At 40.2% G+C, this 25,163-nt stretch overlaps 1 protein-coding gene across 7 annotated transcripts in view; it reads right to left on the bottom strand.

Moving 5' to 3' along the window:
• Window positions 1-2,547: 2,547 nt before the first annotated feature.
• The window catches only part of Cacnb2 (calcium voltage-gated channel auxiliary subunit beta 2), a 355,154-nt gene continuing 332,538 nt past the window's right edge, over window positions 2,548-25,163 (bottom strand). For 4 of the 7 annotated variants that reach the window (XM_021193405.2, XM_029536013.1, XM_021193412.2 and 1 more), the window contains 8 exons: window positions 24,151-24,284; window positions 20,565-20,645; window positions 20,078-20,136; window positions 12,987-13,096; window positions 9,226-9,377; window positions 8,003-8,098; window positions 6,484-6,672; window positions 3,602-5,908 (listed from right to left, as the gene is read on the bottom strand). In XM_021193405.2, coding sequence (XP_021049064.1) covers window positions 5,420-5,908; window positions 6,484-6,672; window positions 8,003-8,098; window positions 9,226-9,377; window positions 12,987-13,096; window positions 20,078-20,136; window positions 20,565-20,645; window positions 24,151-24,284 — 1,310 coding nt within the window. In that variant the 3' untranslated portion in view covers window positions 3,602-5,419. Of the gene's footprint in view, window positions 5,909-6,483; window positions 6,673-8,002; window positions 8,099-9,225; window positions 9,378-12,986; window positions 13,097-20,077; window positions 20,137-20,564; window positions 20,646-23,988; window positions 24,009-24,150; window positions 24,285-25,163 lie in introns of all 7 variants that reach the window. The other 3 variants (XM_029536012.1, XM_021193415.2, XR_003843439.1) reach the window with 2 other exon arrangements.

Raw genomic sequence — 25,163 nt, 5'->3', positions numbered from 1 at the left:
GACTTAAACAAAAATGTCTCTTTAACACTTGCAAGGCAATGAATTATAGATAAAAAATTAGAAGTAAAACTTGATGCTTTAGAGGATGTAGTTTTGGCATTAGGACAAGAAATGGAAAATATTAAAGTTCAGCTTTCTACCAAGTGCCATGCCAGCTTTAGGTATATATGTGTAATGCCATTACCTTATTATAAAAGTCATAATTGCAATTTTACTGAAAATCATTTGTTGGGAATTTGGAAGACAATGATATCACTCATGATATGGCTCAGTTACAAGCCCAAATCTCTGCTATGAGCAAAGCACATGTTGACTCTACTGATACAGCTTTGGCTCAATCTATTAGCTTTGGTTTACAGTCATTAAACCCTGTTAGTTGGCTACATTGGATCATTGTTGTCGCTGTGGCTACAGGAATAATAATTCTTCTCCTGATTCTTTCCTTCATTTCTGCAGCCAAGAGAGATATTTATGAGCTTCAATTAAAAAATAAAAAAGGGAGAGATGCCACACCACCTCCAGTAGGATCTGTGTGACAAATTCCACAGACTGAGGAGATCGACCTCAAAAGCTGGAGGCCTCCTGGAACCCGTTGTGGAACTCTTTGCCGGAGAAAAAATATTGAGCCGTAGTTCTCATAGCAATCTATCTGTTTTGTTTTCTCTTATTCCTTTTCTTATTTACATGTTCCTGGTAGCCTAGGCCAAGATCTTAAGCGAGAATAATGGGTAAGAAACCATCCCTAGAGATGGGGCCACTAACATAACCTTATCCCCAGGGAAACCAATGCTTTACTTTTTAAATCATTTACAAAACTATTATGATAAAAACTTGCCCAACAATAAAAATTCATATGGCATCATGTGTGTCTTTGGAGGTAGATTTTGGTATATGGTAAAGAAAGCCTTAATTAGAAAAAATTAAAATATTTTAAATATATACATTGAAGATTATAAAAAAAAATCAGGCACTAGATGTTAAATAATAATTGACCATGGGGCTGGAAAGTTAGTTCAGCAGTTAAGAGCACTAGCATTAAAGATTTATTAACCTGCTCCTGGAAATATGCCACTAGCCTTGGACAACAGCCCCCACTGAATACATCCTTTTAGAATTGTTATATTTTGATGATTTATATTGCTGTTGCTGTTCTGTTTGGGATTCACTAAATACATAGTTTCAGAGTTGTAATGCTTGGATGATTTTTGTTCATATCTGTGATTGTTTCGTTAGATATAGTTTCTAAGAGATGTAATGTTTGGTTTTTTAATGTATAAAATTCCCTGCTTGAGAGCTGCAGAATACACTCAGATTCAAACTGCCTCTGTGTTTATTTCTGTTTGTCACCACCGAATCCTTACCCACCTAGCTTCAAGGACCATCATTCCACGAACCCGACTGGGGGTGGTCCGTGGCAGGTTTCCTATAGGAAGGTCTCTCAATGACTTATCGTATCTACCCTGACTGTATCAGCTCTTGGATCAGGTAAAGCCTTTGGGTGGTTTTTTCCTGGAGAAAATCTCTTTTGAACAGCCCTGAGCTCTCTACATCCAAGTACCTGTACCCAAATCTTTGAGCACATTGTGACTTCAGTTTACTGTGTTAGCCTGAGCCCACTCCTACACCTGGGAAATGTACTAGGACAGATAAACAAGGTGGTTTTCTCTTTCTCGTATCACTCCTTCAGAGTAGATAGTCCGTGGGCATTATGGAATATGAACAATTACCCTGAATTTCCTAAGATTCAAGTATATAAGCGAGCCTTTTCTGTCTTCATTCTGCCGTGTCCAGGGGACGCCGCTTTGACCAAAGAGAAGCACCATCTCCCAGTAGCACGTCTGTTTCCGGACTCCAGGGAGCCCTCTGTTTTTAAAATGTATTTTAAGGAACTCCATAATCACGGTTCCCTTTCTTGCTCTCTGCGCATGTTTATGTGCTAAGCTAGGGTGAGAATGGGAGAGAAACAGTGGAGCAGCACCCCTGCACGGTGTCAGACTCCCCCTTCTAGTAACTACCAGAGCACACACAGCTAGCAAGAGAGAGCACTGCATGTGTTCAGAACAGCAAGGACACAAGACGCTTGATATTATTCCTAATATAAGCCATTTTCAGTGGATTTTGTCCTCCCAAATTTGAAAGCAAACCACAAATTCTTCAAGGACACAAAAATCAAAAGAAGTCAGGGATATGTGGAAGGCTACTAACGTATCTTTTTAGCACACTTAGTTTTAATATAAATTATTTCTATGAAAACAGAAAAAAAAAGCATTTCTTTGGTGATAAATACATTTTAATTGAAACCCTATGTTAGATTTTAGTTTATTTAGCAAAGTGAAGCAAAGCAGTTAGTAAGACTCAGAGTCAGCAATATGACACTTACTGGGATAAGACCAGAGCACCGAGGAGGAGTGGTGCCATGTCCCCAGCAGACGGGGAAGCTTGTTGGTCTTCTTAAAAATAAGATAAACTAAATATGAATCTGAATTACCCTACAGTTTCGACTAAGGTGGGGGAAAAAAAGACCCTCTGGTTTACAATTTAAAAATCTTACCTTGGTTTTTGTTGTTTTGTTTTACTTAAGACATTGAAGGAAGATTACCAAAAGAATACCAGGCTATTGGCATTGGCCAGAAGAATATGTGCCACGTTAAGTGTCAAATGTAGTATAGTATACTCGTTCCTAAGATGGCAATTAATACCAATGGTAAACAGTGCAGAAGCCAGCTCTTTATTTTTTTCCATAAATTACTTTAAACCAAGTTCATCAAACAGTTGAGTGTCATGACAGTGAGTGTTGAACAGGGATGCAGAGCAGACATGTTAAAATGTGGTATTGTCTGTGGTACAGTATGACTGAAGACATCCTACTTTTAGCAGCACCTTTTTTGTAACAGTAAGTAAATGAGCAGTTGAGAAAGCCCAGGGAAAACTGAAGTGACTGACACAGAAGTATAGCACTACATTCCCAGCATTTCCTGGCTTGACTACAGAAAAAAAAAAAAAAAATCAGGATTCTACAACTGAGTCAGTTGAGATTAAACTTTTGCTTGTATTAAGAGCAGTGTTACATCCCAGGAGTCAGTTGGGAGGTCAAGCACACACTGCTGATGGAGCCCTAGTGTGTGCTTTCACACATAGGTGCCCTGTGTCAGATCCTTCGGCAGAGTAGAGGGATGCCATGATGTGCACACACATGTTCGCAGTAAGCAGATGGATGGACAACATTAGAACGTGTGTGAAAGGGATGCATGGTAATTGTAGGTATGAGAAACACTGTTCATCATGAGGCTGAATGTCTCAGCCATTCCTCTGGATGACATACACACACAGGAAGGGGAGTAGATCACTGCTCAGAGTCCCTGATGAGTGCTTTCTAAATCTGGGTCTGAAATCACTGTGTAGAGTGTATAAATCCTCTAAGTATAGTGCTGATTCTAAGGAAAAGTTTCATTCTCTAGGCAGGTAAACCACTGGTAAAATATATATGCAACTCCTGTCTAAAATGCTTGAGTTTTCTTGGGTATAGGATAAAGTAGTAAATGTAAAACTGCTTTACATATAAATGCCTAAGAGTATTTCAGAATAATATGAAATAACCAGGAAACAAAACAAAAATATATTTATTGTAACCATGATTTGTTAGTAATATACCAATCTGGTTGGGAAATCACAGGCAGACGTTTGCCTGTGAAAGACTTGGAATGCTAGGGCTCTTGTGGTTAATACAGTCTTACCTATCTATCCGTCAGCACTGCGCTCTTGAGGGACAGATTATATAGTCTTGGCTATTGTATAGTCTACGCTTCTTAACACGGGCAAATTGAGGCAAGAAGAAAGTGTCTTCTAGGTTCTCCTTCAGAGATGTCTCCTGTAAGAGAACGTTTCAACTTTTTTGTTTCAAGTCATTCCATTTTGCCCTGATAACTTCTGAAGCTTGAGCAGGAACTTTGGTTGTAAGAAGCACTTCTAGATTCTGACAGACAGTATAGCTGCTCAGGTTGGTGCTGGGGGAGGAAGAGTGGGTGGCTGAGGATGAACAACAGGAGCAATAGGCACGTTTAGAAAGGAAAGTGGGACAAGTTATAAAAATTTATTTCCCTACGAAATAATTGCACAAGCTGTGTAAACATTTCTTACTAAAACAAAATACTCTGACACACAAAGATTGTCCATTTCCAGTGGAACACTCACAGTACAAGATGCCCATGTTTTCTCTCTTCAGGGGCAAAGGCAAGGTGTCGGTAGCCAAGCGCTTCTTCATTCCTTTGGCAGCAAGCTTCCTCACATTCCCTGGCTGCTCAGTGGGTTTGAAAGCAACAGACAACACAGTTAAGTACACAGCCAGGCGGGCCGAACTCTCAGCCGGCAGCCTCTGCTTTCCGCATTTGTCTTCTGAGTTCCACTTCATCTCAGCCGTTCACATACTCACTCACTCACTCACTCACACGCGCATGTGCACATGGTGGGCTCCGCTTGGATACTCCAGTGCGGTGACTAGAACAGACACTAGCTGCTAAGAATGTGTTTGTCACAATCAGTGTGGACTGTATGGAGTAGAAAAACCTCTGGAGTTTGGTTACATTTACCATAATTTATGGTTAAAATGAAAAACTTACAAGGATGGGATTACATTCATAAATCAAGCCTCAAGTCAAGCAATCACACGTATTTACAGTATGTACAGGCTCTCTCTTAGAATAGGGAGAGGTATCTAGACAATATTAGAAATTTCCTGAATGTGGGCTTTTCTAGTCCCTGTGATTCATAAAGCAAATCTGCTGACTTGGCATAAAGACCCTAAAATTGTGTGATCAAACTGATATATATATATATGTATATATATGTATATATAATTATATATACATATATAATTATAAATACATATATATATATAATTATAATAAGGTGTTTGCAGAAATAACATTTACAAACTGTCTACACAGTACACAGTACTAGTACATAGAAAATAGATTCTAACTTTATAATCCCCTTTGTGTAAGGCAAGACTGAATCTGTCCCCAAATTTAGTCAGCCAGAGGTACAAGCAAGAAACAGTGGTCCATGAAAGAATGACAGGTCAGGTTATCTGGGAATTAAAAATATGGAGAAATCCCACTTGTTGTCTGTGCTGCATCTGGCTCACTGGATATTTAACTACATTTCTGGAGCCACTCTGTTGAGGTGGCAGCTACCCAAACAGCTTTTGAAGAGTTCAGGATATAGATGAAGGACTGCAGCTGTACTAGGCCAATTTCTGTGGTACTTACAAAAGAATGTATAGTAATACTTGATTGCATGCCATTGCTATTGAAGCAACAGCAATACAAAATAGACAAGACAAATCACATATGGTTGCAATGTAACCCCCAAAGATTTTGCTTTAAGGATACACGAGATTTGGGGGCAGGGACACGCATGGTCATTGGCGGATGTATACATCCCTGTTCCACTCGCCAGCCTCATTCCTTCTCTTGGATATTACTTCCCCCTCCTTGTCACAGTAGCGATCCTTAGATTTATGCCGGCTTCGTTGTTTGATGCAGTCATTGTGGTCCTGGTCTCGACCCATGTCCCTAGAGCGGTGGCGAGACTCCCTGTGTCTGTGGCCATTGCTGCTGTGGGTCTCTTCTCTGTGGTTATGCTCACGGTGTGGGACATATCGGTCCACATGTTCATGTGAATAATCTTCCTTTGGCTCCACATAGGCAGAGTCTCGGCTCTCTTGGGTTTCAGAGTCAAACGTCTCTTGCCTAGAGAGGCCTCGACCTGTCCCGCTGCGGTGGTTTTGGTGTGTGACTGAGGAGGAACGGTGTTGGGATTTTTTGACTGGTTCCAGACAAGGTTCTTCTTCAGCTTGGGAAGCAGACCGGGGAGCAGAGCGATCAGGCCTTTGATCACCTTGAGAACCCTGTAGCAAAGGGACACACGTGAGGGCATCAACTAAGGAATTAAGTATCTTGGGAGCAGCATCATTTAAGTGCATCCGTTTGAAGTACTAAAATGCTGAAATGAAGCCCAGCCCAGCTTAGACACCTCACCCCTCTGAAATACCTGGTGGCACAACTTAAATTGGACTTGTGTTCCTATGACATTTTGTTTCAATGAAGGGGCAAGAATGGTCTTTCATAGTCTTTTGTGATTCTAGTACTGATACCATATCTTATAACCACAGTCTTAACTAATCTGCTTGAGTATATTAAAACTCATTAAGATGGGGCATTTATATGGGACATGTACTATTCTAGAGCCTTCTCAAAGGAGAGGCTGTAGTGTTGTAGTGTGTTACTTCACAGCTCTTTGCTTACAGGTACACAACTCATACTGGACTGGGAGAACTTGGTCGTGGCACTTGGGCTTCTTTTAGTTTGGTGAGCAAAGAATAGTAGATCAAGCATGATATTTCTTCTCTGGAGCTGAGTCTCAGGGGCATCAGCTGAGGCAGCCTAGATTCTCTATGAAGACTATAAAAGGAAGTGCTCTTACCTGTGAATTAGAGGCGAGGGTGGGGCTCAGAGGTAAAGTTGAGGTGGCTAAAGTCCGGCTAAGGAGAGGGTTGGGGAGGTTACTGCTGGGAGGGTGGGTGGCCTTCCAGTATGCCTCCAGATAGTCGGCAAGATGCTCACAAGCATCCTCAAGCTGGTTCTCATCCAAGATCACATCAAATGATTCCTGCTACAATAAGCATTTCAGATAGCATGTTAATGCAACCCAGGGCCAAGTCTATCTTCTCCCCAAACCCATAAGCAGAGGAGAGGCCTGGCCCATTGTATTTATTCTTGCCTGATATTTCCTTTTCCATTGGCTGACTCTCTTAGCTTGTGTATGTGTATGTGTGTGTGTGTGTGCACGCATGCGCGTGCGTGCGTGTGTCCTCAAATCCTTGGTTAAAACACTGAATGGTTTAACTGCTCAAAAATGAACTGTCAGCATGATTGGTAGGACAATGTAGAAGAGTTATTTATCAGTTGTAAAAATCTGATACTATAGTAGAAAAACATGAAAAATCTTAACAGTTAGAAGGGTGCTTGTTCTTGATACAGACTGTAGAAAGCTCTGGAAGCTAAGAGGCAAGATTAGTTTATGCATTTTGGCAGAAATAGCCCAAGCAACTGACATTTTGACATTACCCAAACTTAACACTTCAATGTGGGGAGAGGTCAGTGAGAGACGAGGTCCCTTACTTTTGAAAATTTAAAATTATTGATCAAGAAATATAACATTACTTTAAATTAGTCAAATTCATATTTGTATCTTTTGTAGCTTCTGAAATAGTTGTACCTGAATGAATACTAGGATGGATCTATAGTGCCAAAGTATAATATGTAAAAGTAGGAATGGGAAACTTACTGTTTAAAAATTTGGTTTGGGGCTGGTGATATAACTCGCTAGGAAAGTGCTTGCTGTGCAACTGTGGGGCCCTGGTTTGAATCTCTAGAGTCCATGCCAAAGCTAGGTGCATAACACTGAGTTTTGGTAATCCCAGCACCCCTACAAGAACATAGGGCATAGACAAGAGAATTCTGGAAATTAGCCAGCCAGCTAGCCTGTTGTATACTCTGGCCAACAAGATGCCTTGGCTGGAGATGGGAGGTGGAGACCAACACCCATGTTATCCTCTGACCTCAGTGTACGCTGTGGAAAGCATGCTCACAGTGGCATTCTTATGCATGAAATTCAGTGTTTAGTTTGACTTGGTCCAAGTCGGTTCCTCAGACATGTTGCTTGTGGCTAGAAGTGGATAAGACTGACACTCTAAGAGGTCCAGCTTACAAACCACAGCCCTTTAATAGGAAGTGAGGTCTGCACGGGATGTTTGTAGTGTTTTTGGAAGGGTGACCATTACATATGCTCAAGATGCATGGTCACACAGACTCTGGCATACTTCTTTAGAGTGAATGCCATTGTAAGTGAGAAGGAGCCTCTTCCCACAGATACATAACTACAATGTTTTTAAAATGTAGGTCTAATCTCTTAAGCTGTTTGGACCATGTAGATAACTTACCGGGGGACATTGGGCCAGTTTATCAGCTGCTACCATCTGTACATTGAGGTGTTTTGCTTGAGATTTCCCTCGAGATTTTATCAACCTTTGTAAAACCTGGAAAAGGTACAGGTTTATATCAGGAATATCTATACTTGGGTAAGCTACAGAGTATATTATGAACTACTTTATACTTGTCCCTGGATGAACAGCCTGTATCATTGAGAAATAAAATACAACATAGAGATTAACCACAAAATTAACATGCTTCCATAAATCTCTTGCAAGCTTTACACACAAGTATAAAGTGGATGCTGAGTTTTTCCTGCCTAACAGTTCCCAAAACTCCTGCCTCATCACCTATGTGAATATATATAAAATCATGAATCCCAAAGGGCCATTGCTTATTGCTTTTCAGGAAATATTTCTAATATTTTTCAAATATCATAGCACTGTTAATTCATTTTAAAGTAAAAAAATCACTTTTTAAGAAATCTGAAATATCAGCTTCTGTATCCAGTATGCTATAATATATGGTTTTCTTGATATTTGTAGGGAGAACATTACAGACATACACAGTTAAATAAAGGGGTTGTGCTACATTCTTCATTGGAGAGCAGGTGATTCATTCTTCACTACTAAACTGAAGTCCAGCAAATTTATTGCTATACAGACCTGTGGCCACGAGGACTTAGGAGCTACATGGAATAGCTTGATGTAGCATAGTATTACTGTTCTGTCCTGAAATTCTGCTGGACCATTCCCAACATGCCTCACAAGGTCACTCATGGCATTCTCTGATCCTCACTCACGTTTACATGCTCCATTGCTTAGCATTGCTATTGCTGGCAGCAAATGTTTCTCACAGTTGTCTGTAACTATGAGAACACAGGGATGCGTTTGCTGCTACAGTCTGCACCCAGGCTTGTACTCCCAGCAGCTTTGCCGCTGTGTGTGTGGCAATGCCAAGAGTGATGAAGAGAAGCATCCTAATGGTACTGTGGCAGCAGCTCCCCATCACGAACCCTCTGAAGTCCTTTCAGCGATCCATGACCCACACTTTAGGACCACTGCTTTGAGCCACACATTAACCATGCTCATTCTTCTTTTAAAACTTCTTGACTAGTGTGGAGCTTTTCAAAAACCATGTCCATGATAAAGGCATAGCCTTTAACTACTGAGGAGCACAGTATAAACACATGACAATAATATCTGAATATAGGAAAACAGTACAACCTGCTTACCTTAGGAGAAGAAATCTTTACATACACTATGATAGGGGCCAAAGAGGTCTTACTGAGCTGAGCTGGGTGATTAATTGTATCCGCGTCAAGGACTACCAATTGCAGTGTTCTTGCAAGTTCAAAAATCCTTTCAATTTCACTCTGAACTTCCGCTGTAAAGGTTTAAACAGAGTTCTCTTAATTAAAAGACACATTTGAAACTACAGGAAGCTGAAATCAAGTGGCACACTATTTCTTTATCCAGAGTGACAGCAGGACAGCTGCTATTTTACTGATTATAGTCAACATGACTGGGGAAATATGTCCTTTGACAAGGGCTATTTCCTCACACCTTTAGTACTGCAGGATTTGTTCTTTCAGCCAGCACCAAATGTACTACCTTCCCTTGCATATGAGCTTAGCTGTGTTGGGTCATCTGTTATGGGAAGATGTACAACATAGAGAGAGAGGTGAGGGTGCCTATTACAAACTTGGCCTAAGCTGTACTTCTCTGGCTTTCTATCAATGAAGACATGGTCATAAGCATAACCTGTTCAGTCCATATAATGCTAATTGTATGTATGTTTTCAAGGTTAAATAGTTGACCTATTCTGCCCTGGGGAGAACCACCTCTCCAGTTTCCAGCTCTTAGTTGCCTGTAGTTGTTTGTGTAGGGTTGAGGCCTCATGGGCTTTTCTCCATTCAGTCTGTCCTGTTCATTGAAGTCATCCTTGACCAGTTCACAACTGGGCAATCAACTTGTTGAGACTTTACAAGTGTAGCTTCTGATATTATTAGGAATATTTATGTGTGTGTGTGTGTGTGTGTGTGTGTGTGTGTGTGTGTGTGTGTGTGTGTGTGTGTGTGTGTGTGTGTGTGTGTGTGTGTGTGTGTATATATATATACAGATGTGAGTGCAATAACAGTTTGCAAAGAGAGAGGCCATGAATTTAAACGAGAAGGGAGGGATATGTGGGATGGTTTGGAGGGAGGAAAGCTAAGGGAGAAATATTGTAAGTAAATTTGAATCTCAAAAAAATTTTTTTAAAGTGGTCTTGTAACATTCATGTTTCAACGGGAAGTTTCCCACTAGAAATAGCACATAGAATTATAGGAAATGACATCAGTTCATCTGCTCTCCAAAGAGTCCACAGCAGGACTCCTGGGTTGAGCATCTGGGATAATGAGGGCATTCTCTGCATTGGTGGTTACTAGCCATGTGAGGGTACTCAGCACTTAAAATGTAGCTAGTCTAAAGGAAAAGACAGAATTTTAAAATTGTAATAATTTAGTTTTGAACTGTAAAGCATAGCACGTAGCTTGTGGTTATTACCGAAGATGAGAGAGTCAAGTCCACGAGACTCTCACACCAGCCAACTGGGGCTTAAAAGTGCTTCAGTTTCTTTGATTTGTCTGTCCTAATGGCAGAATGTTCTTGGAGATGATTTTCACTCACATATTCTGGAAAATATAAGTCACTAATTGCATAAAATTCTTTACTTGGTTGCTTTGAGAAACCACAACCTAGTCACTTGATTTACTAAATGCAAAATAATATTTGGCCACACAGCACCCTGATACATTCTTGCTACAACAAATACTACATATCCCATCTGATAAAGTTTACTAGTTTATAAGAAACACGGGGAATAGAATTGCACAAATGATAACAGTGCAACACAGCAAAATTCTGACCATCAGAAGAAACCTTCAGAATTAGTAGTCCAGTTTTTTTTTTTCCAAGAAAAAAATTGTGAAAAATGAAAGATTTGAGAGACTGGATTACACTATGTGGACTGCATTCCTATTTGGATAGTAGTTTAAATACTTGTAATTAATCAACTTTGTAAAATATGTCTATGATTTACTCCAATAATCTATGGATGGAGAATGATTCAATAAAATGATATTGGCTACAAATAGTTTTTTAGCTTTGCAGAAGAACTTGAAAATGTCCTCAAGACTATGTATTCCACAGGTGTCACTGTTTTGAATGTCATTTCCTCTCAAAGGCCTTCCCTGTATTCAGTGATCTCCTCCTCAGGTTATTCTCTGCTCCCTGGGCTCATGACCAATTTTCAGTTAATTTATATTTATATTTTGTGTCCTTTATTTTTGTGAGTCTGGTACCTATAATACTGCCTAGCAATGGTTGGTTCTTTAATGCCCGAAGAATAAACTCTTTGGCAAGTTCCTTAATACCTTACCCTACCTCTTTATGATATGCCCTCTACCTCCCTTCTTTCAACTATACACTTTAGCCAAAGTGGCATGTTTTTCAGAAGCTTCTCAGAGTTGCCATTGTCTCAGTCATCACCTCATTGCCTCCTCAACCTCTTTCCTTTCTATACACGTTCAAGCTGCAAGTCACAGCTCAGGACACCTCCTGGGACAGCCATCCCCATGTCCTACACCTTCTGCAGCATCAGCTCTGTGGCACTGGGTTCACTATAAGAACACTGTATTCATTCTGCACTGCAGTGGCTCCCATTTTGCCTTAGTGCTGTTTTAAGCTCCTGGGTGCAGAAGCTGTATGAAATCCATCCTTCTACTTTCAGGCTTTTGCATGTAGTTTGATACCCAGTACATGCATAGTAAAACACATGGAGCAGAGAGGCATTTGAAATCCTCCTCTTGGTCACTGTAAGTAAACTGCTTGGCTTTGTTAGTTGGTTAAATCTATGAAATGGTCTTTTTATAACAATGTCCTTAAGTACCAAATGCATAAGAGATTACTATACGCAAAAAATATCACATTTCCCTCCAAAACTATAAGATGGGGTGTCACTGTGTGGTCCAAGCTGCTTTTGAACATATAATCTTTCTGTATCAGCCTTTGATGTACTGAGATTATAGGTATATGTACCACATCTACATCTGTAATCTATTTCCAGACTTGTGTCAATAAACACCACTAAGGGCTTAGTAGGCAGTAGACAAGACAGAGTTTTATTTTGTGTGTGGACATGCTTGCATGTGCCCATAAAGGCCAGAAGAGGATATTGCCCAATGTGTACTGGGAACTGAATTCCAGTTCTGCAAGAGCATTAAGTACCCTTATTCATTGATCTATCCCTCAGGTCTCCAAAAGAGTGTTTTTATGAAGTATTAAAGATACGTTTTCATATATATATGTATGTATATGTATAAGTATGTATACATACATACATATATAAAATTATAGTTCAGACTAACTGAAAAACTTGTTTGCTAAAGCCCTGCCTCCCAAAGGATTTACATATTTTACATAAATAAAGAATTAAGTGAACCTAAACATGTCTGACAACTTTTAGAAATGTATAAGACCCTAAACCTAGCAATATAATAGTTAAAAGTGTATTAGTATCTAAACAGTAAGCACATACTTCAGGAAGTTATAGTAGCTGCTGGAAGGTCTGAATTTGACCTTATTGTGTGTTAATGAACAATTTCTAGCCACATGCCAACAAATATATCAGAGTCCCCATGGTGCTTATACAAATAAAAATACTGATGTAACTCAGAACAGACAGGAATTGGCTTCCTCTGTTCTTAGTCTCACACATAAATCATACTGTTTTGAATATGATCTCACCACTGATATAAATATTCAGTGAACATTAGTGAAACAGACCACAGCGCACATAGCAGGTGGGATGACTTAAGCTATCTCAGTAATCTACAGCTATTGACACGGAGTTTTCTACATGGTACCTGCAGTTATTCTCTACAGATCTGCTCGCTATTACTGGTCAGTAAGGAATATTTAAATAGCTTAAGCTCATTAGTATTGGCTGACTTACCTAAGCTTGACCTTGTGTTGGATCTTTCTATTATTGCATGCTTACTGGGATTGTTTAATACTGAGCGTTTGGCAAGGGAGATGTCAGCAGTGACTCTTGTGATGGATATCCTGTTGGAGAAAAAGCAAACCTAAGATTATTAATCTAGTAAAACAGACATGCATGTCTAAAATTTAAAGAATGATTGATATGTAAATATGCATATAAGGAGCTAGAGAGATTGTTTAGTAGTTAAGAGCACTTGCTCTTTCAGAAAAAACAGGTTTGGTTTCTCACACCCACATGGAGGTTCATAACCGTCTATAATTCTAGTTGCAGGGCATCCAGTGCCCTCTTCTGACCTCTCTGAGCTCCAGGCACACGCATGGTGAACATATATACATGCAGACAAAACACATTCAATAGATATAAACTTGAAATATACGTATGTAAGTACAAACATATACCTATATTTGTATGTGTGTGTATAATACACACAGACACCTTTCAAAACTGACTTATTAGTAGGAGAAATAATAATTTATTATGCATCTGTCTTGCCCTGCATTTAATATTTGCTTACCAAGTCTGATTAAATTGTCTCCAAAACTAGAAAAAGATCCATATTTGCTGATGAAAAATAAAGAAACTACAGGAAGACTTATAATTACATTGTGTTACTGCAAACAAAACCAAAGATTACTATTAATCCAACTGAGAGTTCTACCTGTAGTCTTAGCCCATGTACAGTGCTATGACACATGAATAAAGTGGCAGACCAGCCTTCCTTCAAAGAACTAAGAATCCTGTGACAAAGATGAAGAATGAGCACAGACTCTGAATGGTGACTGTATGATATGAGAGCACCCTTTGAGAGCCATAAGACGTCGAAAGGGTTCATATGGCATAGAAATAAAGTAATCGTATGTGGAAGGTGAAAATAGGAAGCAGCTTGCACTTGGGATAGTTGAATATTTGGGAATATTCACATAGACATTAGGAAAAACTTGAGACAAAGAAAGACTTAGCATATCCCCAAAGAAGCTGGTGACAGTAAAACCAAAACCAAGAGGCTTGGATTGAAAGTCTGTTTAAAGGCAGAGTGCCCTAGAGCATCAAGTGGCCTAGTAAGGACTACTTGTCCATTTGGTGTGAGACCACAGACCTACTTACCTACAGGCTGTAAATCCTAGGGGCCCTGACTAGGGGCCATTAGATGGCAAGAGAAAAATGATTCTGGTGGTTGAGTTCTCATCCTGCTTCTCCATATTGGTCTTTTGGAAGCCCAACTTATTGTGTTCATTATGTCCTCTCGGTGTTAGAATGGAGGCTGCTTTCCTGTACAAACAGCACTGCAACTAAACTATATGCACACCACTGGTCTCCTATATAAAATACTCAGCAAGAGTATCAGGGAAACATGAAGCCAGAAAGCCCGGCCTGGGAGTGCAGACCTTGCTGCGTATGCCTGTTGGCCCCTTCCTTAAATATAAGAGCATGACTAGGCACCCTTGCAAACGTCTTACAGGAGAGGCTGGGAAACAAGCAACCATTAGTAAATTAAAAACCTGAAGGCTAAATTATGTCCATAGAACTGAAACAAAATTTACACTTAAAAACTCAAGAGTAAGAAGGCTTTTAGAAATTAAAAAAAGTGATAGTAGAAATGAAAATGATAGTAGAAAAGTAGGATGAAAGGATGAAGGATGAAGTTAGGGCTCCTCTGAAAGAATACAAGCAAAGACAAAATAGGACAGGAAAGCTTGAAAAGTAAAGAATTGCCCAGCAGTCCAAATTCCAAAGAGTTATAAACTAAAGAATTCCAGAACTAGGAGTCTGGAGTTTTACAGTAAAAGCATCTAGCACTGATTGAAATCCATACCAGACATAAATCCCATCACACTAGGAACCAGAAAAACTTTCAGAGGAATACGGGGCTTTAGACTTCTCAAGAGCAACAGTGGGGCCAGAAGATTACAAAGCAAAAGCTTTGAGGATCACCTGTCAGAGGCCAAGTGCCATAGGGCGAACTTGTCTTCCCAGCACTTGGAAGGATGAAGCATGTGGACTCAGTACAAGGTCAGCCTCAGCTACATAGTGAGACCCCATCTCAACAGCAACAGAATCCTTAACCGTTTACATCATCAAGTGAGTAGGTTCATTGAAGACCTTTTTAGACATTCCAGATAATCATTCTAGGGCTATGATTGAAATGGAAGGGTGAAGGTGGAGAAATGACAAGGGATAGAGGCTAGAGAAGCACTAACCCAAAAGCAAGTGGAAGAAATCCCTAAGGATGGAGTATGCCAGAATGTTAGCACAAAATGTGTACTTGGGGGTGAGGTGGAAAGGTGAAGGTCATCATTGGGGAAGCTCCAGCTCTGCCTCATATAATAGGGTTTCCTTTATGCTAAGTACAGAGAACACATAGCCACTAAAGTCATCATTCCTAAAGTGCACACAGAATGCCTACTATATGCTCACATGAGATGGGGTATATTTATCTGGGCAATACAGTGAGATGACCCCCACCATTTTTATCATAAAAAAGGTTCTTTTATAGAATTTAAACATTTATGGAGGAAAAAATCATGACAGAGAAGCAGGCAGATACCTGATGTCAGTGTGGCAAGTGCCATTAAGAAATTAAGGCAGGTTAGTGAGGATGAAGGTAGAACAATATGGAAGGTATAATTCCGAACTGTCCATTAATATGGATATAGACTTGAAAGGATACTGAAACTTATGGATACTGAGGGAAGGGGATTCCTGGTAGAGGGCAGAGCAGAGCGAGCGTCTAAGTGATAAGCATCTTAGTGCTACATTCAAGCGGGACCCACAGGATGCTGATGGCCAAAGGTCTAGTTAGGTGCCTCCGTGGTGACTGCCTGTGTGGCAGCCTTTCTAGCCCTCATAACTGTCGTTAATTTAAACATGCTCTCAAATAATTGAAAACCTAAGGGCAAAAAATCTGGAGATAATTAGGTTTAGAGTAGTGGATCTCAACCTCGCAGAATAAACCATCATATAAGCATCTCATGATAGACATGTCCTTACCTTCGCCTTTCTATATAGACCAATAGGAGGGTTGTTCTGTTTTCAAGATATACTCTATGTTGCCTAGGCTAGCATCAAGGTTGAGGTCTTTCTGCTGCAGCCTTCTGAGTACTGGAACCATAGATATGTATCACTAAGCCTGGTCTTTCCACTGCCCACCTCATATGTAATTGTGTTGAGCAGCCAGAACATAAAACCATTAATTTTGAGCCGGGCGGTGGTGGCGCACACCTTTAATCCCAGCACTTGGGAGGCAGAGGCAGGTGGATTTCTGAGTTCGAGGCCAGCCTGGTCTACAGAGTGAGTTCCAGGACAGCCAAGACTACACAGAGAAACCCTGTCTCGACCCCCCCCCCAAAAAAAAACCATTAATTTTGGAGAAGTCTCACATTTCCTACACCAGAGAATGATGTGATGCAGTGTTTCCCAGGATTATTGATTTCTAATCAGAGTCCTGATGTCTATCTCTGGAGCAATTCGGCACATATTCTGAACAGTTCAGGGCTAACTTTTTGAAAATCACCAGGGAAGAAAGCCAGCTTTACCACAGCTGGTAGCTTGCCTTATTCACCACTATCTTGTTAATGCTCCTGTTATCGTCCTGCAGGTTACAAAATTCGCTTCACCTACATCACAGAAGTGGTTATGGGAGGTCCACTCTACTACGCCGCAACAGAAGGAAGACTATTTACCAAATCGTCTTTGATACGATGCACACACTGTTTCACAGGCCACAGTGACTCTGATCATTCTTCAGAGCCCCCACAAATGATCTTAATGTGAGGACTTATTACCACGATCCTTGGCAGCCAGAACCTTTGTTTGGGCAACATGTTCCATCATATTTTTACCTTGTAGCTAATTTTAAAAATACAACTAATTTAGTGAATTGTAAAGATTACTTCAGTTCTTTTTTAGACTCCTTTATACACACACATCTGAGGCTTTTAACAAGTTTCTACTCTGATTCTGTCTTGTTCTGCTAATGGAAAAGTTACTCTAGATATGCTCCCACGAGTGAAGGTGATATTTGTACATAGTTTGAAATTCTACTTTATGGGTTCTGAACCCTTTATGGTTTTAGGAACCCTTTATGCATGGTCACAGGTCTAGAATGTTGAAGCACAGCACCTGGTTCAAGATGGGCAACGCAGTCCCGTCAGTAATGCACATGGAAAATATTTTTGTCTTGAAACAACAGATTGGCCCCACATACTGTCATTTTGTTTATTTGCTTCCCAGTTAAAACTCAGCCTGGCTATGTGAGTCCATAGAAAATGTATCTGAGATCTAGATACATAAATGCTCAGGATTGGACAGAAGTCGTAAGCTGGTGAATCTTACTTGTCCAGTTTTTTCCTTTTTGCATTTAGAAAACAGCAGTGAGTATTTCATTCATTTATCCATTTATCTCTCCATCCATCCATCTAGAAACATCACATTGCCCACATTAGCACAATTTAGGGCTTATGCAGATAATTCCAGATTTTGATAAGTGACAGAACCAAGAACATTGAAGTAAAAGTCAAACTAGGACCATTCAGCCCCTGTCTTTCCTGGAACAAATGATTACTATTTCATAAAGCTATGAAATAAAGTCTACTGTCATTTGACTCCATAGCCCTTTAATGTCTTCTGTACTTTCGAAACACAGCTGCAGTCCCTCTTCCTGTTTCTTTGAGGCCTTTGCTTCATCACACATGGTATCAGTTGTGCTATAAATTTCCCTACCTGTATCAGCAATGATTGTATGTGTAGGCACAGTCTGTACAACACTACATAGAAATCTGAAAGAGCATGGAGATCTGAAAAGGCATTGAGATGTACAGTGTGATCAGTTGTATTTTTTCTTGTTAGCATAGAGAGGAGTATAAGTCAAGGAACTAGATTTAGCATGTTGGAAATGCAGTTATATATGGCAGCACTGCATCCCTCCAGGTTGCCTACTGTCTAGTCTCACTTTAAACCTCAAGGTTTTTACAGTATGGGTTTTCATCATGTCTCTGACAGGTAAGGAATTGGCTTAGTGTTTATTATGACACCCATTGATTAATTGAGACAAGTCTGTCTTTAAGTAGTTATACAAGCTTTCTCATGTCTCTGTGATTGCACAAAACAGTTTCCTTCAGTTCAGTCTCATCCAAGTAAATATTTGTCATGTTTGTGTAGTGTGTTTGTGTCTTGGATACTGTAGTTCTTATACCAGTGTTCATAACCTAAATTTGGCCTAACCCCTGCTGGCAAGCCCCATCATTTCTTTAAGATCCACTGGCCATACTGCTCCTCACACAAACTGAGCCTTGTACTCACTCTCCCCTCTTCGAGAAGACTTATACGCTGTCCTCTCTGTAGACATCTCTCTTCCAGGAAGCTCAGGTCCCTGTTTTTTTTGTTTTTTGTTTTTTTTTTTTTACTTTTTTCCCCCAAAATAAAAGGAAAAGATTGAGTCCCAATTTATAGGAAGGACTTCCTAGATATGCCCCTGGTTAACAAATGTCAATTTCTTGTGTGTCTCCTCAGCGTTCTGTAGTGGGATTGCTGTATAAATGATGCTATGTCATACCTCTCTACCTTTATGCCATTCCCACCCCATACTGGCCATGCTCTCTCCTGTTTTAGTTGGTGAGATCTTAGAAATAAAATCGCTCTGAATGGGAATATCCTCAAATCTGTTAGTTTCTCCATTCTCTCTCCTACCTCTAAATTGTATATGTACACACACACACATATTACACACCCACATATATACATACACACACATACACACACACAGGGTACTTTTGTTTATATTCTATTTTGTTATACAAGTTTCAACTTAAAATCTACACACATGCTCTAAAAAGACAGAGATAGAGGCTTCGCTGTATCTACATTCCTCTAGCAACGGAGCCAATGATTCAGCTCAACTCTCTTTTCATATTGAGTACTTCTTCAGGAACCGAGAGTGCCAGAGCTCACAAGACACTAATCCACTCTGCCCTCACATTCTAGCTGGAGAATGATTACAAAAGAGCCATACACATAAAAGAACACCAGAAAAATGGAGAAGGAAGAATAACCACACTACCAGGAGAGGATGTGAAGGAAAAGTTCATATCAAAGGGATCAGCAACAACCAGTCTCTGTGGACATGGGCCTGGCTGGCTGCAGCACAGGCGATGCTAATGAAGGCGGTGTCAGGGAAGAGTCCGACCGGAGTGGGGATGAAGGCAGAGGGAGAATGAATATAGTATGTGCAATCCAGTGTGAAGAAAGGAGGAATGAGGCATCTGGGTGAATGGTGGGATGGCATTAGGTCAAGTGTGAGGTCAGCTACAGATAGTGGAGTCTCCACTAGGATAGGAAATACTGATGTGGAGAGGGGGAGGTTGGTAAGAACCATGTCTGGGTAGTTTGAGAAGGAAATGGGGAATTCGGTGGTTGTGGGTAAGTTAGCCACTGCTAGGAAAACCATAGGATGGGTACCTGCAGAGCATTCAGGCAGTCATACAAGAGGGGTTAAACATAATGGGGTAACTCATGTCTTCTCCTGGCTTCTAATCCTTCTGCCTCCAGAAAGAAGTTAGCTGTGAGGCCTAGACTGGCTTTACTCCTTGGCCTCAGCTCTGGAGCTAGGGTTCTGAGGACGAGCCAATCCCATCTTACCTGTTTACCTAGTGGGACAAGAATACAAGTGCACTGGGGGAGAGCATAGAGAGAAGAGGTTTAAGGTTGAATGGGGAGAAGATGATGGGAAAGTATTGGAAAGAGGCAAGAAAGAATAAAGGTGTGCCCCAGATTATCTGGATAGCCCAAAGTCACTCTTGGCTCATGAATTGGAGGTAAGACAATGAACAGGTGGGGACCAGAGATAGCTTACGGATACAGGCACAGGGATCAGAATATCCTAGGCTGAGAATATGCAACGCAAACAGTGGATCAGATTACACTAAATGAAGCCGACTTCCTGTCAGAAAAAGCAAAAACAGTTTACTCTTGGGATCAAATATCTGCCCCACAGGGTTTGACCATGTTCAAGACAGAAATACACAAAGCCAGCATTGTAAAATACTTACCGCCCTTCAAATCTGTGTTTTAGAAAATCAAACAGTGCTTTTTGCATCATATCTGTGACCTGTAATTGAATAATAAATTAAAATGTGAAAAAAAATCTGAGGATTAAAAAAAGTTGTTACTGATCACGAGAACTGATTTTGCTTTGCTTCGTTAACACATAAAAATGAGGTTACCATATTTCCTGTTTTTAAACCCTAATGAAGTGACAAGATAAAATTTCTGAGCTTAGGATATTTTAATGTCAAGCAATTGCTATGCAAGGGCTTGCAGGTCTTCTCCATTTGATACTATTTCCTGGATGTGGTGGGTTGTAGCTAGTAGGACTATCTAAGACAACCTTTAGGAAACGTACACCACAGCCAGCAAAGCACGCTCTGCTGCTGTGAGACAAGGTCAAACACAGTCCATTGAAGTGGGAGGGTATAGTCACAGCATGTTAACAGTTGTAGGCCAAGTGTGCTACAGAGAGTGGCACCCCAAACTTACCTCATACCCCTTCAGAGACGGGCCCACCAGCACCACTGGTCGCATGGAAGGTACCACATCATAAGGAGGAGTGTGCTCTGTCTGCAGAGAAATGAGACATTTTTAGATTTCTCAAAGGCAGAAGTACTTTATGTATAAGGTCCTCTTTTCTGAACTTTGTAATATACAAGACACTGAATTTTCAAACAAGTACGTTCATAATTGCCTGTTACTAAACCCAAAGAAAAATCAGCATGTTTATTTTCCTAAGTTTAAATTACTCAATAGTCTCTGGTCTCCTTGCACTGAACTCATTGGTAGAACAAACAGAAACATGCCCAGTGCAGACTGGGTGCCATAGGCTTGACTATATATACACTGATGAGTTGCTCTTCAAGTACACTTGGGTTTTCTGAAGAGTTGAAAGGATTATGAAAAGAAAGATAAATCCCTGTTTCCTTTGCCTGTGATATGTTGGCCTTACCCGTAAACAACCTCACTTTTAAGCATGTGTCTCTAACTGCCAAATGCTTGGCATGCTACTGAGATTACTAGGAAGCAGAAAATGGCTTGCACACAGGCTCCACAACAGCAGCCATTACCAGTGGTCACAGCTTCATGATTAATGCCTTGGGATCTGGGGCCTCTGTTTTTTGACATTTATCAAGTTCTCAGATCAAGATTTATGTGTATTGGAAGGAAGATGAACAATTTGTCATCATTTGACTGCCTTGCATATCTAATCTGTTTCTGAAGCACACATCAGTGAGTTCCTGTTCCATAATTGATGCACGCCATTCAGTAGGTAAGTTGTTACACTTTAAAGAAGACTAGGGCATGAGCCAAATTTTATTGCTGTTTCTAAAACGATCACAAGTCAGCTTGATTTCTTCCATTGAAAACTTGAAACTCAGATAACACAGTTAGCTTGTTGAAATGTAAACAAGCTCTTGTACCGGGTAGTTGTAAAGTAATGTGGAAATGCCCCTTTTGATGCATAAGGACAGGGGAAAGGGGTTGTATACACTTGATGAAGAAGCCAATCATTCTCATATGCATGAGCTCTGAAGGCTCAGCCTCCCTTAAGGAGCACCATAAGTGTCACATCTAACAAAGGAAAGCTTTTTTATGAAAATTTAGGGATTTGACCAACTGAGGTCCATGTAATATTAACATCATTGTGTCACTGAAAAGCACTTGACTGTTGCTTAAAGTCACCAATCACAAACTTGCTGCATTTTGATATTTCTGTTGCTTATAGGCTATCTAGACACACATCAAATTCAACGGTGTCAACCATACCTGTAGTTTTAGACCATATAAAAGAAAAAATATATTACTGTAAAAGGGATATTCACCTTTTACTGCTTAACATTTTCCCTAGCACTCAAAATTTCCCTTTAATAGCCATAATAAAGGTAAAATGCATATTTGAGTGAAATAAAAAAAAAACCAGACAAACACAGTACAGTAAGATCCCAAAAGCCAGACAAGCAGACAAGCAGTACCATAAAAGCAACCTAAAACACAGAAGACAGCTGGTGTGGACTCACACAGCCGGCTCTCTTGTTCTGCATCCTATGTTATCACAGAGTAAGGAACACAAGAAGAATGAGCAACAGTGCCGCAGGCATCATATGCATATTTGTTAAGTGATTACATTTCACATCACTTGGGTTTATACTGAAAATACCTAGAAGTCATATATAACCTTTTGATACTACAGTACGACTCCTTCACCCTTTTATCATTGTGTAGGGTTATAAATTGCAGTAACTATTAAGATAAGATAGGACTTTAATTACTTCAGCCTGTGACAGCCACTAGCAAAGGGTAACCCATGCTGACCGTCAGGCAGCTTCCCTGTCAGCAGGGTTAACAAGGGAAATTACCTTATTTGATGGAATATTGATACTTTGTGCTGTATTACTAATGACAGCATTTTTATCTGTCCTTTTTGTCTAAGCCATTTTTGTTTGATTCCTTAGAGGAAACCTTAGGATAAACCTGATTAATGTTTTCAAATTGGCAGGATGGTAAACTGCAAAGTACTCTCTGATGAGCATGATCAGACTGATGCTGTTACTTGGTGAAGTCTGGCTGAGCAGTGTTGAATTCTAAGAAGCATCTGCAATGTGGGCACCTGAGGCTACCTAGCTGCAAGTTTCAGTTGGGATGACAAGGATGGACCAGAGAGGTGGCCCACTCTTGTGAAAGATCATCATGTTAGGGGTTTCTGTATCAACACAAAAGTTCAGGTGTTTAAAATTGTGCCTGGAGTTCTCACTTTAATGATTATTTAAAAAGAAATAAAAAAAGCCCATTCTTCCGAGTAAGGCAACTTATTGTTAAACTTTACAGAGCAATCCAGGTCTCTCTCTCTCTCTCTCTCTCTCTCTCTCTCTCTCTCTCTCTCTCTCTCTTTCTCTCTGTGCACGCACGTGCACACATGTTTGTATAAAGGTAATTTGCTGAAAGTCTAGGGCAGGATAGATTTTACTTTATACATAATTTAAAAAATATCCACTCTTGTGCAATGCATGGTAACATTAGGGATTATGAGTCTAAAGCATAGTGGATGTGGAAGATGGAAGGTGTTGGGTCAAAGGAGGAGAAAAAAAGTGGAAATGGGGGACAATATTTAAAATATACTGTTATTAAACAATGAAAAACACTGAGAGAAAACTTGAATAAAGAACTCTTGGGATTTCCCTGGAGTTTCCGGTCAGGGTACAGCAGTGGTATGTGGCATCCTGGCTGGCCAATGGCAAAGGCTCTTCATGTGGCCAGCAACCCCATTGTCTGATAGGTGTGAAGCTGCCATCTGACTGATGGAGAAGGCAAGAACACTGGGAGTGTGTTTATACATGATGACAGGAAAAACTCACAGTAAACCGCCAAACAAGCCTGCAGTTTTCCACTGGTCTTGTTCATCTGCAGATTTTGCACCTAATGGATTAGAAGTTTAAATACTGACTGAATTAAAAATTGAATGACCTCTTTATTTTTTTTTTTAAACACAAGCAATGTACCTGGATATCATAAAGAAATATCCAGTAACTGCTTTAATGTGCTTGATTATAATTTATGTTTCTGGAAAAAAGAAAAGCAGACAATAAAAATATGTACACATGTACAACTGAGGTGTGCTGGCCAGCCAGCCAGGCCTGGACATCCTTGAGTATTTAAACAAAGTCCCGGGCTGGAGAGATGGCTCAGTGGAAAAGAACTGAAGTAGCATGTATCATTCCATCAAAAAGGATAATTACTGTAATGGCATTTCAACAGGTCACCCACTGCATTTAGTTGCTGTAAGATACATGGATTCAGTTAGTTATTGATGGACTGTCTTAGGACCAGGATGACTGTACTTAATAAAACCAAGTGGATTGATGCTAATGATGCCGTTGGCAGGAGAAACACGGGCACGTCAATGTCAACTTACCGACTTCTGCTTCTGCTTTGCTACAGCAGCATGGAAAAGAAACAAAGAATAACAGAGCATGCATGTTATTGACTTGTCAAAGGACGCAGACATAACAGGACCAGAAGTGTGACGCAGTGCGGTGGAGCAAGTGAACAACAGGAGCTGGGAAGTTGGGGTTACCTTCTTAAAGAAGGGCATTCTTTTCTCTTTGGAGTGGGGTGACGTTACACTGTTTGCACTGGGCTTAGGGGAGCGGTGGTTTGCTGGAATATCATTCTCTTCTGCATCTAAGCCAGTAGCATCTATGTCTATAGCTATATACAGACAAACAATTCAAAAGTCATCAGGTGGATAGGAGAGGAAAAGCAGGTTATAAAGAAAATAAAACAAAAGCAAATAGAATAACCACTGCAGAAGATTTATCATGAGTGTACAGTCTGTTACACAGAGTAAAATATGTAAGACATGTTAAGGATGTAATGCAGTCAAATCTAACAAGACTGAAAGATACCCTTGTGACAGCTGCTTGCACAAGTCAGTGCAAGATCTCTTGAGAGCTTTCAGAGAAATACTTTGTACTTGCTTCAAACATTAATATTCTCCAGATTAGATTATAAATGTAATTTACAAAGCACTTGGCCTTGGTACAAGGTCAAACCCCAGCTCTTAGGTACTTTGGAAACATTTAATATGATAGGTTTCAATCTTCTCATTTTTTTTCTGATTTCATGTAAGGACAACAGGGACCAGTTAAAAAGTTTCATTGAAATTATAACAGACATTTAAGGAAAGGAGAATAGAAAGTCCTTGATCGACAATATACCAACGAAGTCATAAATGATTGTTAGGGTGTTCCGGGACACACAGGACTGAAGTGACTTCAAGGTAGAATGTGTGTCCTCAGATAGCCTGATTGATGACTGGTAGGAAATACCAGATTAACAAAATCGTTCTATCAAAGTCAGTTAGGATTTGGGTAGTTTCCAAGCCTCTGAGGCAGAGGCCAAGAGCCCCAGAGAACAGGCCTCTTGTTTCCTCATGAGTCCAGGTTTGGTGCTTGGAATGTTTTCACTTCTGAAGTGCTTTGACCTGAAAATATAGCTCTAAACCCAGTAAATAGAAAAAAAAGATACATAATTTCATTTTCAAGGTTCTGAAAACTTTCTATATGAAATTGCTGTGGAATTTTAATC

The sequence above is a fragment of the Mus pahari genome, chromosome 3 (assembly GCF_900095145.1).
Source record: "Mus pahari chromosome 3, PAHARI_EIJ_v1.1, whole genome shotgun sequence".
NCBI lineage: Eukaryota > Metazoa > Chordata > Mammalia > Rodentia > Muridae > Mus > Mus pahari.
Note: the sequence above shows the minus strand (reverse complement) of the source record. Positions and strands in the feature narration are given on the sequence as shown.